This window comes from Seriola dumerili, unplaced genomic scaffold (genome assembly GCF_002260705.1).
Source record: "Seriola dumerili isolate Sdu_G_001 unplaced genomic scaffold, Sdu_1.0 BDQW01000110.1, whole genome shotgun sequence".
Taxonomy (NCBI): domain Eukaryota; kingdom Metazoa; phylum Chordata; class Actinopteri; order Carangiformes; family Carangidae; genus Seriola; species Seriola dumerili.
Window position 1 is genome coordinate 10,575,212 of NW_019174365.1, and position 15,713 is coordinate 10,590,924.

Genomic DNA, 15,713 nt, shown 5'->3' on the forward strand with positions numbered 1-15,713 from the left:
ACCAGGAAATTGTGTGTGCGCTTGTATGTGTCTGTTTAAATTTAATATTTGCTATCCATAAACAATAAAATGTTCTGCAAAAATATAAGAAATCTACACTCATATAATGAGCCTTGACACAACTGCAGTTGTTTCCAGTTATTACAGTTACATTATTAGGCAAATCAATACATAATCTGATAGTCGACAACCTCTACTGTCTACTTCACCTGGAGGGGATGGACCATCAGAGGTGATGATTGACATAGTTTGCAGTGCTGTTAAGAAAATTACCTTTAAATGACTTTCAGTCAGTGTTGAGATGGGGATAACTGATATGACTTTTCCTCTTACCACATTACAAAAGTTTGTTACCGATTCATCAACAAGACTAAGAGTCTATAGCAGCAGGATACTTCCTCAAGGGACCATGAATATCTGTACAGTATTCAAAGCAATCCATCCAATAGCTGTTGAGATATTTTAGCCTTGCCAAAAATGGTGGATCAACCAACCTACCAACAGACAGGGTCGAAAAGCAGGTGCAAAAGCTACAAGTCACAGGTTATACAGTATTAAGTTGAAAACAAGAGAAAAATGTGCATAATTACACCAGGGCAATAATTCACTGGTATTGTATTGAGAGGATGTGAACATATTGTTTTAGAAATCTACAGTTGCCATATTGTGATATATAGATACGAAGAGTATTTCTTCTGCATTGTCATATTGATTTGAATCATATCACTCATCTAGCTTTCACTAATTTGTAATAAGGTGTTCTAAGCTTGAATTGCAGGCTCATAAATTAAAAAATATATATAAAGCGGTAAGGGGAAAAGTTTACTGAATCATGATGACTCATGCGAAACACTTGAGGAACAATAGTTGCAACACTGACTAAGAAAGCTCTTCACAGGATATTTGCTGCACAGTATTAAATAAAACAGACATCAAATTCAGTCACCACCTCTGACAGCCTTCCAACTCTGTGCTTCATCAAATATGTCTAAGTCAGGGCCATTAAATTGTCGGGTGTTTCTGATAATGTTTTGCTTCTCCTGTATGAACAGACTCATCACAAACTGTATAAAGATAACAAGATTTGCAACTGAAACTAATATTAAACAACCTTAAACCAACCTGCAGGTAAAGATTTTGCTACCAATCTATGCTCAATATCCCTAAAAGACAAAGTGAAAACATGGTTTTAGAAATTTCTGCAAATTGAAAAAGCATCATCATTCCAGTGTCGTCATGCTGAAAGATGAACCGTCACACAGTCTCAGGTTGCTGGCACTCTGGAGCACGTATTTCTTCAAGAACCTGTCTGTTTGGCTGCACTCATTAATTCTGACCAGTCTCCCTGTTCCTGCCGCTGAGAAGCACCCCCATAACATGATGCTGCCACCACCGTGCTCCAAATTGCTTGGAGTTGTGCCCAAAGGGTTTAATTTTTGTCTCATCGGTTGAGAGAATCTTTTTCCTCATGCTCTTTGAGTACTTTAAAAAAGCCATCCGGTGAACTCCAAAAGGGCTGTCATATGCCTTTTACTCAAAGTAGCTTCCATCTAGCCATAAAGGCCTGATTGATGGAGTGCTGCTGAGATGGTCGTCCTTCCAGCACGTTCTCACATCTCTGCAGAGGGCATCTGACGTTCTGTTAAAGTGACCGTTGGGTTCTTGGTCACCCTCCTCACCAAGACCCTTCTTGTCTGGTTATTCAGTTTGCTCGGACGACAAAATCTAAGAAGAGTCCTGTTGGCGCCAACTTCCTCCATTTCAAATCATTGAGGCCACTGTTCACCTTGGAACGCTCAAAGCTTTACAAATGGTTTTATACCCCTTCTCTGATCTATGCCTCATGACAGTTTTATAGACAAGTTTTATTGTGTAGGTTTACATGGACTTCATGGTTTTGTTTTTGTCCTGAGATGTAGAGTGAGTTGTGGGACTGGTGTACACAGGTGTGTCGCCTTTCTAAACTATGTCCAATCAGTTAAATTTTCAAGGTGGATGCCAATCAAGTTCTAGACACATTTCAGTTTTTGATATTTAATAGGTTTCTAAAATAATGTTTTCACTTTGTAATTATGGGTTATTGAGTGTAGATTGATGGGCAAAAATGTCCATTTATCCTTTCAAAATTAAATCTACAGCACAATTAAGTGTGCAAAAAGTGAAGGGGTCTGAATACTTTCTGAAGCGACTGTACATCACGGTAGCAGATCCCATTTCAAAGTGCTGTTGGAGCAGCACCAGAGACCCTTCTCGTCTCCAATCCCAACAGTCAAATTGGGTTAAAAGTCTAATGCACCAGGAGGCCGTTCTTTGATATCCATTAGTGGGAAGCAAGCTGTGCTGACACAAGTCGACATGCTGGTGAGCCCGAGGCAAGTCTGTCTTGACAGAATGTGCTGAAATAGCCCTCAGGCCAGGCCTCTGCTTTGGTCAACTGCATTTGACCGACAGAAACCTGGAAAAGCGTTAGTGACCCCCCTCCAACGACACCAGACTATTGTAGAGCGGAGACATGGCCGGGAGTGGCTCTGCGCGAAAGCGATTGAGGTTTGAGTGAAATGTAAATATAGTGAAAATTGAATTTGAGGTACTTCTTGAAAAGGTTATCCTCAAGACATTTGGAGGTTAATGGGTTTCTGAGATTTCATTTCAAGCAAGAGTTTTAAGGGAAACATTTCAGGAAATAGTTCAGGTTTTTGTGCTGTAATAATGATTTTTCCACAAGTAAAAAGCTGGTTTACAAACACAATTAATGTTACATCTAATTTGAGTTTCTTAGAGATGTCACAATAAAGCACCAGAAGTAGAAACACTCAGTGAGCAGGGATGTTTGGGCCATTGGATCAAGGCATGCAGGTGAATCAAAAGGCTGTCACAGATCAAACAGTGGAGAGACAAACATTCATGCAGTGGGTATGTCCAATGGCTTCACCTTCCATTTCTGGGCTGTGACATCAAGTCAGATTTTGTGATGCTTTCACATTCAGCTCTTACCCTGCATGTTCCTCTTGTCCATTTTATTTTCTTTTAAAATAAGACATGCTATTCAATTCTCAACTCAATTTTCATGATGCATTAAATTCATTTTGTTAAGTTGCAAGGGGACTAGTTTGCAAAGTAAATTTCCTTTATGGATTTTCATTCCCTTAAAGGAAAATGTTCTGCTTGTGTGGTTGAAAGACAGAGTTGGGCTTCAAGCTCTTTATGGCAGTGACAGAGGGAAGGGAAGGGAAGGGGGGAATCCAGAAAGAGCTGGAGTGAGCAGCTAGGATCCTTTGTGACATCAGCTGATAATATGCTGTCTGGTTTGTGACTGGCAGGTTTTTGGTGGGAGTTTACAAAGATCCTTTAAGTTCCTGAACTCTCTTTGCCATTACTAGAGCTGACACAAACAAGCTGCTCTGGTTTTGTAGCAACAGGAGCCTGGGGGGAGAAAACGTGCCAGCCAAACTCAGTCCAACCTCATGCTCGACTTTCTATCAAAGAGTTTTCTTGCCCATGCAGTGGCAAAGCTTTCCTATGTCGGCGTAACAATACCATTCAACCAACCAACCGACCAGCCAGCACTCCCTGTTATCAGCTGCAGCAAATCTGGATGCTGCCCATGCTGGTGAGCCACACTACCAATCACTCGGCAAAACCGAGGATCCTAAAAAATACTCCTCACTGAGGTGTGGGGGGTACATGCCGGAAACGGGGAGAAGCTTGACCCCCGCAGGACTTATCAGCCAGGCAGCGTAAGGAAAGAGATTTGTACTTGCGGCCCGGTGGTCCCACTCCACACCACCCCCTATCTGATGAACAGGTACAGGGCAGGGTGACTGCTGGCGCAAAAAGAAGACCAACAAACTGTGAGGACCAGCAGATTCTGGATGGGATCCAGCACCCACCCAAACCCAGATCCCAAAAGGCCTTTCCCCAAGTCACAGATGGTGGTGGACCACATCTTCTTGGCTTACAACATGCACCTGTAGGACTTAAAAGATGGCTCTAAAATATTTGTAGCTTGCTACTTGGGAGGATTACAGCTTGCATTAGTTTGGATTAACAGCTGTTACAATGGATTCCAATGGGAACCAAGAAGTCACAACAAAAACATGCTTCAAACCATCGATTTTTCACTGCTTATCTGGGTTCATGTCGTGGTGGCAGCAGGTCAAGCAAGGTAGCCCATGTGGCCTCGTTATGTCCCCCAGCTCTTCCTGGGGGACCAAGGTGTTCTTATGCTAAATATTGGCATATGTCATCCCGTCAGCATGTCCTGGATCTGCTGCAGATTCTCCTCCTGGTTGGACTTGCTTGAAATATTTCCACAGAGTCGCATCTGGGAGGCATTCGAATCAGATGTTCACACAAACCAACTGATGGAGATCCTGAGTTCCTTGCTTGTTTGAGCTGTCTCTAAGGGTGTGTTCACACGGAAAGCGAGGTGTGAATGTATACGGAGTAAAAGGAAAGACAAGAGACGAGAGCGGGCGAGAGCAGGCGAGAGTGGACGCACTTAGAACGGGGCAACATGAACTGAGAAAGACACATCCACACTTTATTTATATAGAGCGAAAGGCAACTGTAAAGAAATACCAGAGGGAACTGGAGTTCAGCTGTTGTATTGACCGTTTGGGGCTGAATCAAAGCTGTCAGACCAGGTCCAGGTCCAAATTCATTTTGCTTTCTGTCTGAACACACCTTTAGGGTGTACCCCACCACATTGTAAAGGAAACTCATTTCCACCTTTTCTATCTGCCACTATCCCTATGAAAAAGGAACAAAAAAACAGAACATTGCTAAACAACCCCTACAGCATGATCCATTTCCTCAGTATAATACAAACAATCCTCATTTTGCTAATAAATTGTTAAATGCACGACTTCCAGCAGGCGAAAGTGTGAAGTAGTATCACTTTGAGCTTTATTAGCCATTTACTACCATTGACCATTCCCGAACGCTACTGAATGGACCTTGTGGTGACATCGTTCTGTCAACAGCAGATTAGATGATTATGCTGCAGGTGTTTGACATGTTTCTGTGGGTAAAATGACACATTTTTTGTCTTAATGTATGGGTGACCGTTGGACCCATTGTAACTGCTGTGAATCCATGACCATCTTTCACAAAAGAAGCAAGCTATTAACTCTCAGAGACACCTTATAAGCCTACAGGGAGTAAGTGTGTGGTACTCAATAGATTTTCAGTGGAGTATTACTTTAAAATCAGCTCTACTCCTCTTTCCTGGAGAAAACATGGTGCTGCTGTTTTGGAGCAACCTCGACACTATAAATGGATTATAAATATTCCTCTATAGGTGGGAAAACAGGATTAGTTCACAGCATTTGATGGATTTCACATTATTTTAACCTGTATTTGGGGTCTATCGTCCACCTTTAGGAAGTGTTCGCTAATCCTAATCCTTGTTGTGCCAATAGAACCACCCTCAGGCTTCAAATGGTTTAAATCGAAACAACTTTATTGGATTCATCGTGATCTGGCACAGAGAGGGTTAAACATGGCAGAGGTCTGACATTTTAGGCACCAGTGTGGATTCCTTTGGCAAAGACTTAATCCTTTGAGGAGATTTAGAAGTGCAAAGTATTAGTCATTATATTTAGGTTTACTCAGTCACACATAACCCTGATTTTTTCTGACATGCATGTAGGAGACAGTCTGAAATGCTTTCAAAGATTTTGTAAACAATATTGACGAGAAATTCATGTTCATACACACTTCACATTCATGCTTGTACTTGGCACAACCATTTTGAGGAACTATTGGCATTTCAATGCATCTGATGACACTGAAGAAACATAGTAATGGATGGACAACAAGACAAGAACAACACTAATAACTACAAACTATGACAAAAACGTGAACGGAACAAAATAAAACGAACACTTTAACACAAATGTAACATTCAACAACATTTACTACAAACACTGAAGTTCATAGTACCCATTAGGCAGGGACAAGAGCCACAGTCCAGCTGCCCCAGCTGGCCCTTGCCACTGATGCTGGGCTCTGGAGGAGGGAACTGGAAAGACAAGGGGGATGGGGGAGATGGAGGGGTCGGGGGCTCCAGTAGCAGCACTGGAATGGGGCCCAGGGCGGACTCACCGGAGGGGGCTCCGTGGGTGGCGTGGTTGCGCTGCGAGGCCTGGGACTGAGGTGCCGCCTGGCTGTGGCTCTGGGTCTGTTGGAGGATGTTCAGGCACTCTCCCAGGCAGCTAAGTGTGGCGGCCGACGTGGCTTTGAGCAGTAGCAGGTCCTGGTCCAGGCAGGAGAGGGGGCCTTTGGTGGGTAGAGAGTCAATAGACTGAACCAGGTTCTTCTGTTGGCCCTCTGCCTGGGACATCACCTGGGGGACAACAGTGATGAACAGCATTAAAATATGCAGCCAACAGTTACTTTGGTGAGATACTGATGCAAACGTACGGACCTTACTCACAGGTAGCAGTATGGGTGCAGACACACAGTATCAGAGGTATTGAGTCCTGTAACTGCATCTCTCAAACAGCCTTACCAAACAATATTTCAAACCATAATGCAACATTAATAACAACTCATAGCGAGGAAATCAATATCACTACCGGTAAGTAACTTACAGTAAATCATTCAATGGAAAAATAATTGTTTGATATTCTGCCCTGCATTTAAGGGATAAGGCTGGTGCTAGTGTCAGTATTCCCTTTTGTTATCACTAAAACAAGACCAAAACCAACATGATATGGCCTATTTCTCTGTGCCACAGACCTTCAAACACAACAAGCCCCACAGTTGCACTTTATTGCGATAAACATGTGAGCTGGTCAATCCCTCGTCATAAACATTCACTAGTACACCTAATGTGTATTAATCCACAGTAAAAAATAATCCCCTACTAATACACCATTTACTCTAGTTTGAGTAAAGTTTGCTAAAAACTACAGTGCCCAGCTGTTTTTGGAAATTATTTGGTCTTTTTAGATGTTGGCACTTTAGGTCTATGACCTGTTTTTAAAGGATTATGTCTTCAATAGGAACAAAGCCATTTAGAGTTACACTAACGTGTTGTTAGTTTGGAAACTAAAATCTAAAATAAAACCATCCGTACTCTTTAATGTCCTTTTTACAGTATATTCATGAAATGCAGACATAATTAGTCGTTAGGCTGGTGTTACATTGTGATAAAATGTGTCAAGTCCTTAAAAAAGATTTTTTTCTTAGCTTGTTGAAACAATGAGGAGGAAACAAGGAATAGTTTTAATTACTGGACTTTTAAAGTTACTAATTGGTCATCAAGGGGAATCTCTAAATGTTACATTTTTATTCATATTTGGGGAAAATGGCATGCAATATCTTTGTCACATTAAACTAATATTCAAAGATCGCAGAATTTAGAGGTTGAATGGATGGACAATGTCCACTAACATAACCAGTAATGTGGATACCTGCGTGACACATGCAGTTATAAATTTAACATTTCATACAATCTTCAACCTTCTCAGATGTCTCTACTGGTGTCGTCGTGACAGAGTGAGAGAGTGAGAGAGTGACACAACTTATCATTAATTCTAATTGCATCACTTCAGTCTTGACTACAGGCAACAACTGATCCACACAACCATCTGCTCTAAGACAACAGTGCCAAAAAAAGAAAAAAAAAAAAGAAACTGCTAAAACTCTTCAAACAAGAAAAGTTCTCCCCCGTGCTCCCACAGACACACAGAACATTTCTTACTCTGAGAATTATTTGTGTGTGACTCACCTATCAGAGTCTAAATGTATCACAAAAGGAAGAAGACAAAGTTGCTTCTCGCTAGCGGGTAATAAGCTTCTCTTGGGGCTAATGAATCTGGGTTGTTTATCAGCCTGGAAATGTTGTATTCATTAATATTGTATACACTCACAAACACTCGTCCTCCGCACTCACTTCAGTAGCACATCTGTCTCCCTGCATCAGCACACAGAGCTATTTTGGAATCACTGAGCTTTTGTGGTGGGGTTATGTGGCACAGACATTCATGTAAAGGAATTTAGTTAAAAAAGCAAAGAGCTTGTCCAATTATTCTGCTATTTACTGGGGTCGCATGTTGAATTCCTCGGGCAGATGGAGCTCAAAATTGTTTCCAATGCTTGTTGAAGAGTCTTAGTGTTCAGCATGCTGATACCCATCGTTTTCTCAGTGGCTTTCAAATAACCAGGACTTCCTATTTCATTTGGCTTCTGTGTTTATGTGGCTTTCTCATAGTGGACATGATTTTACTGCACTGTAGGAGTTCATACAGGATATGATCATTTATTAAGTTCATTACATCAACATACAACAATCGCTATGCCTGTGTTAAATTAAATCTGACCAATCTGTTGCAGCATGCTTGAGAACACATGTATATTTGGAAAATTCAAGTTTTTCTGAAAAAGTTGAGTGTCCTTATGTGCAAACAAATGCACACAACCATAAGACTGAGGGAGTTAGAAAAGCTATTTATTGAAGCCATTTTGTAGTAAATTTGACTTTTAAATACTGACAATATGGATGGACGGCTGATGAGGCTCCAGAAATTTCCAAAAGATGTTTTGATACTGTTCTCACCATGAAAAATGATCACTAATAAGTCACAGTATAGTGTGACCAAAACTGGATATATTATTATCTATTATCTATCTTTTTTTTTTTTCTTTTTAAGACAAATTTGGAGATTTGTGACTGGGCTGCTGAGCAGGATACTTTCCAGTCAAGATGCCAGTGTTCTCTAGTGTAAACTAAACTATGTCATCTTATCTTTGACATGTCTGTACTGCAACCTCTTGTTATCAGCTGACATATAACAGAGATAATGATAATCTGTGATTAGCTAATACCGGCTGATGCAACGAGCCAGCTGAGCCAAGCCGAGCCTTGGTACAGGTCCCTATCGTACATTTTTTGTTGGCCGAGCTCTGATTTGTAGTACTTTATCTGCTGTGGATCCAAGCTGACCAGTTTCATGGTTTTTGTGAAGAGACTAATAACTTTCCACAACCACATGTTAAGTCTAAATGATGAGTTTCATAATAAACAGATACATTTTGGGTGCGGCACTACTAGTACTTACACTCACATATTGATATTGAGGTTATGATATAATGGTAACAAAGATGCAGAACTCTCAATGTCACTGACTTTTATGTAGAGCAGGTATCATACAACATGAAAATGTAGGCTGAAAAATAGAGACACAGAAGAATTAGAACAGCATCTGTGTTGCATTAATGATACCAGAAATAAGAGCTGCCTCAAGGTCTATGTTCACTAAAGGGGGCTTTAGCTGGTGGTAATACAAGTTGCTGAGCAAATGTGTTGCTATGCAACCTTAAGTAACTGTAAAAGACCCATACCATGGTCAGAAATAATGCAGTTTACTTGGTTTTATGGTGCTCAGTAAAATGTATATAAGCAAAAAAAAAAATCTTGATATAAGCAAAACATGGCATTTTTCCACAAACATGGAAAAAAGCCTGTAGTGGAGAGAAGTACCACGCTTGAGCCAAGAGGGACACAAATACAAGAGAGAAGATAAAGAGAGGGAAACAGCTAATGCAAAAAAGGAGAAAAACAAGCATACATGAGGTAAGGAGGAGTAAAAGCCAACTATGAAATGTGGTATAATCTCTCAGAATACCTGACTGAATAAGGACACAGAACACAGGCGCACGTACGCACACACACGTACACACACACACACACACCTCCATAGTGTAAATGCAGCTGATCCTGATGCGGGCAAGAAGTGTCACTCTTTTCTCTCTTTTTTTTTTTTTTGTCCTCCTTCCTCATATTCCAAGACAAATTAGCTCATAATATAGAAAGCTAGTAATATGTAGTTATACAATTAACATTTTTTCTTTGTTTGGTTTATAAGCAGGTTATACTGGTAGACATGAACATAAAACCACCATAAAATTACAGCTGACTGCTACAAAGCTAAGTCAGAGAGCTGGCTGACAGAGACACACACACACACACACACACACACACACACACACACACACACACACACACACACACACACACACACAGAGCTCTCTGGAGCCAACAGGACCAGTGCTGCTTCCAGAAATAGCCTAACCCCAGTGATCCAGCTCTGCCGCAGCAGTGTAAGTGCCCGGTGGTGCTGCTGCACCACGAGTTGTGGCGTTTGATGAGTTCCCATCAGCCAGCTGTGACAAGCAGGCTGAGGAGAGACGGTTATGTGGTCTGACTCCCAACGTCACATATTCAGTGGACAGACAGATGCATGCATGGCTGGACAGATGGACGGAAGGTGACAGCATGACAATGGCCTGAACATTCAACACAAGACCGCCCCAATATACTGGCTTACAGAGATATCAGCATTAGAAGTGTCGCTTGCAGTAACAAGAGGAATATTTTAAGTCTACACTGGACCTTAAAATATTCCAAATCAAATCCCTTAATATAATTCAGGAGTGAGGAGTAAGCTGCATACGCACTTTGTACAAATGTGAATAAATGTGATAAATTTCAGGTTGTGACTCCTATGTGGACGTTACAGATACAAAACAATCTAAGGATCACGTTAAAACATACTTTCACAATGATTTATGTAAACATTACAGGATAAAATTAAGACAAAAATTAGAAATATTAATAACATATTAGACAATGATGAGGGGCTATGACTGAAAGCCTGTGAATGGATTCAATAGACAGTGCAGGCTCTTAAAGCTCTTTTTTGTGCCACTTGTTATTGCCATCCCAGAACCTTGCGATGCCTTTAGAGCCATGTGAGTGGTGGACATTTGAATCCTATTAGAAAATAACAATCATGTATTGGAGAGTGGTACTGCTGCTGCTGCTGCTGCTGGGCTCACATTGTATCTCAGAGCCTCCTGCCTGGTGCGAGGATGGTTCAGTGAGTGCTGGTGGGTCGGGGTTCAACAGGGCAGAGCTGAGGAGGTATATCATGTGGAGATTCACTGAGGTGCAAAGAATTTCTCTTTCCCTCCGTTACCGTTTTGAAAAAGAGCCAAAGTTGTGCGCATCAGAGGCAGGGTGGTCAGGTCTGACAGGAAGTAACAGGAGTGGTGTTTATGAATATTATCAGCGATAGTGACCAGAAAATAAATGGGATGTACAACACAACATCCCCACTGCCGCTGTTTGACCACAAATCCACTGATAATCAGCACGGAGCAGCTTTCTGGTACAGTGGAGCATAAATCACAGTGGAAGCAGACGACTCCAACATCCTCCGACCCTTTGCCAAACCCTGTCAGACAAGTTTATGGGCCCGTTACGGATAAAGAAAGGAGAACAACAAATGACATGAGGAGGGAGGGAAGGCGGTTGGAGGCTGATGCAGGAGGAAGAAGTGGATGTGGAGAGAGATGATGAGAGGAGCTAAATCACAGATATGAATCAGGTCGCAGGAAGACGCAACCCGACTCTCCTGGACCAAAAAGAACGTGAAGCCCAACAGAGAATGAATCACACATCATCACACAGAGTGGCCTTGTTTTCTCCGTCTGTGGAGAAAAACACAAGCACCAGAGGAGTGTTTGTTTTACTTAACGATCCCACCATCTGCTCTGTGTTTACTCAAACCCTCCCAGGTTCGCTTGAGGAGACAGACTCTGCTCCTGAGAGGTGAGAAATTAGTCTCCACTCGCACTGATCGCTAGTTGCTCTCTTTCTGTCACAGAGTGAATCATTTACGCCAGATATTCTCAGCAAAAACGAGGCAGACACACAGCGTGGCGCATCTTAACGGGGGAATTTTAACAACTTGAAGCCAGCCAGATCTTCAATGAGCAAGAAAGGCATGAAAGAAAAGAGCTTTGCATGAAATACTGATGCTCCTCCAAGAGTGTCATCAGGATAACAAGCAGATGAACCGTGGAGGTAAATTCCAAGTTTTTAATGCACTCTTTAACCAATGCTTTGGCAGTCTACTCCCTACTGTTTCAGTTACAGGAAATGAGACCAGAGTAGTACAAGGTGCTCAGATCCTGCTGTGAGGTTTCAATTACATGACAGATTATTAGGCAAGCCGGCTGTGTGTGTGTGTGTGTGTGTGTGTGTGTGTGTGTTTTTTTAAATTCCTCAGGGGCATTAGACACCATACAAAGCTGCTTTGTCCCAGTTTAAGACAGGTACGAAATGAGAGTCGTCTGTTATTCAGGAGCGAGGATCAGATAACTAAGAAAGAAAGATTGTTTTTCTCATCCCTGTAACCTTCAGCTAAGCAACAAGGTCGAGAAAGATGCCAAACATTAAAGTTTCCAGCTTTTAAAATGTGAAGATTTGCTGTTTTATTCTTATATCATTGTAACTTGAGTATCTATCAACGTTTGGACTGTTAGCAGCTGTTTGCCAGACAAAACAAGCTATTTAAAATGAATCTGTGGAGTTTTCTCTTTTAATTTATTTTCATATTTATAAGTGGATCCCCATATTTTGTTTGTCTCACTGTCGAATATGCATTCCTGCCAAGAGTTTCACACTGTTCCACTGATCTACAAGTGGAGGAAATGTGGAAAGAAAATGCAGCAATGTGCCAATAAAGGCAGGGAAGCAGAAGACAAGATTGTAAATGTTGAGAAAAAAAAAAAAACACAGGATTTAAAATTCAAATTAAAAATTTAAATTTAAAACATTTGCAAAAATGATTTTTTTTTTTGAGGAAGGAAATTAATTCAACAGGTCAACAAACTTTTATAGACTATCTAATTAATCAAACAATAGATAAACTGAATATACTGATGAATATAATCATAAGTTGCAACCTGAGATTTAATCAAAATTATTTGAGATCTGTGAGAGATCTGGTGTTATCCAGTTGGGAGCTTGCATTTTATCAATTTTGGATGCAAATGAGTTTTTTTAACCTTTAAAGTCACACTTACTCATTTTTTGGCCACAGAAAGAAGCTGTAAATACAACACTGACATATTACTACTGCTAAGCTGATAAGGCAACTTGTTAGAAAACAACTGCCGACTTACAAATCAAGCAGACACTAAGCAACATCCACCCGATGAATGTGAGTCCAGTTATCTCTCTCTCTTTTTAGCTCCTTTTTTCGCTCTCCACCAACGTCCTGAAGGAAATGTATAGGTCTTTAGCTGCTAAATGCTCCACTGTGTTCACCAGCTAGTTGCTACATTCAGTCTGTCTGCTGTTTGCTGCTGAGCAGGTCATGAACAGTCGGTTTAGAAGAGTGTTTATTTTTGCTGTACACAGCGGCCTGCTGCTGGAAACAACAATGATGAGAGAAGGAAGACTGAATTAAAACAGTTGAGGAGTCAAGCTGAGGAAAGATGTTGAAACACTCTGCGGAGTACAGGGGAACTTCATAGCAAACTTTCATATACATATAGCATTGATGGTAGCAGCTTTAAGCAGTTATTGTACAGAAATGCAACTTAGTCTCCTTACGATAACGTCAACTTTTCTTTTTGAACTTTATCCTTTCGGTTTGAATGAGTGACTGAAGACTGACACCAATATGCATAATCAAATGCATTATAAACAATTCATCTTTTTGCAGTTCAGCAACTTGTACCTAAAAAGCTCAAGGTCATTACCAAGTCAGAAAGTGTCCCATGGGGATCAAACATTTTCCAGGATGGCAGACATGCCCTGGTGTTTGTCAGCTTTAATTTTTCCCTTCTGTGCCAACAGTTTACATTAGCAGACGCATTTTACATTTAGAAAGCCTCTTGTCCCTCCTTGTCCATGTTTCTCCCTCCTTCCTAACTGCTAAGTCATCTCATCTCCATAATTCAGCAGCCAGATACACAGCTGCCTGGCAACGTTCCGAAAGCTACATTTCATCTCTAAACAAAAGGGTGAAGGCAAAAATGCTGCAGCTAATGGCTGTATAGTTTGCCAGCCAGGCATACAATCATATCTTCATCATGTCTGTATCATTTTCGCTTCGCAAGCCCAACTTCAAGCCTAATTTCTCGCCATTAATCACCATAACGCAACTGCAGACAGGCTATTAAGAGGAGACAGGAAAAAAAACAATCTTCCCTAGAGATAAGCAGAGAATAGTGAATGACTGTGCTGAGCGTATGGAGATGTTGCAGGTGAGGACAAAGTGGTAACCAGAACCGACAGGACTGGTGACTGAAGCGGAGAAAATTAATGAGGATTTGAGCTTCAAACTAAGTCAAAAACTGATAGGAAATTTTAAGTGGAGGGACTTTTAATTAACTCAGGATGTGCTCGCAGGTCTGTATATTTTAACTCTTGTGGAAATAGTGGTAAAAGCTGTGATAATGCACAGGCTTTGCTCCATACATTCAGGGATTAACAGGAAAACGCAGTCAGGAATATTAAATGTTCCATATGGACGAGCCCGCCGTCACTTTTCCTCGTTCATTACCTTCAGTTTATCTTCTTTGCACACACTGACACTTTTACATCTCATATGTTGATTACTGCACACACTCCACCACAGTGACAATATGCGCTCCACCAGCTCTTCCCTCCGTCACCGACCATGTTAATCAGCATTGATATATACCATAAAAATGCCAACAAAGCTGAACTTATAGTAAAGACTGAGCACACTGCAGTCAGTGTCAAGCCTGCCAGGAAGCCAGAAATATCTGCTGAACTCACTGCACCAGTGTCCCACCCGGGACCAGTGCAAAGGCTCTGAAGACAAAGGCCAAGGAAAATACAATGCAGTTTTGTTGGTGAAGTTTTTGGAATTTGGTCCAAACAAATAAAAAATGACAAACATCTCTCGGTAGACTTTATCCATGGTTAAAATCTTCTCTGTTTAAATTCAAGACCTTGTTTGACTCAAACTTTATTTTTGTAGTTTGGTCCATCAGTCAGATCTCTTATAACAACACCTAGGTAAAGTGGGAACGCACCGAGATCCAGCAGATGTACGATCATACAGGTTAGCCAAATTTATATGGAAAAGATGAACTGTAAAAGTATTATCCAAACTTGGGAGTCAAGCTACCACTACAATCTGCAAGAGAGGGTCATATAATAACTGGCAAATACAGAGACTATTATCATAGTACCTTCCTTTAAATTCTTAACATGAGGGCGTTAAGCCGACTCTAATATCTCACACTAACTGTTTCGAAAGTTTAGCTGGAAGAATTTAAGATTATGAAGAGGAAACAGCTGGATGCTGTTTCCTTAGAAACACAAAAAAACTTTCAAATATCACTTTGCACTGAAATGTAACCATGGTAACATTAAAGAAGTGCATAAAACAGCATCATTGAACCCACAGCCAGTGTGCATCAGATTAGCTTGCTCTCAGTAAGATCCAACATAGTTCAAGGGCACAAGGTTCCTGTGAAAGTAGGGATTTTTGGCAACATTTTGGCATCCTTTAAAAGAGAGATAAAATAAAATACGACGACAAGTCTGCTTGGAATTCCAAGTCTAGAGCCCAAATGGTTAGAACATTGTTATTCCTTCTACACCCACCTCTTTGACCTCCAGCAGCCGACCTGGATACTGACTCTTGGCCCGCCGAGCTGCAGCCGGAGATTTGTGGTGGGTGATGGTGACGATGTTGCTGGGTGTGGCCGTGTGGCCCAGGTGCCTCTGGGAACCCGGGGATGATGATGGGGTTAGGTGGGGGAGGAGGGAGAAGCTACGGGTCCGACCAGAGGATGAGGAGCCCTGGGGGGAGGGATGGAGGGAGGAGGGGGGGGAGGAAAAGGAGAGAAAGAGTTGTGTGGGAATTTAAACA

General features: G+C 41.4%; 1 protein-coding gene across 1 annotated transcript in view; it reads right to left on the reverse strand.

Annotated features, from left to right (window-relative positions):
• The window catches only part of LOC111223131 (oxysterol-binding protein-related protein 10-like), a 79,781-nt gene that overhangs the window by 32,643 nt on the left and 31,425 nt on the right, over window positions 1-15,713 (reverse strand). Inside the window, exons 4-5 of the mRNA XM_022747159.1 lie at window positions 15,446-15,643; window positions 6,109-6,349 (exon numbers count right to left, since the gene is read on the reverse strand). Coding sequence (XP_022602880.1) covers window positions 6,109-6,349; window positions 15,446-15,643 — 439 coding nt within the window. The remainder of the gene's footprint in view (window positions 1-6,108; window positions 6,350-15,445; window positions 15,644-15,713) is intronic.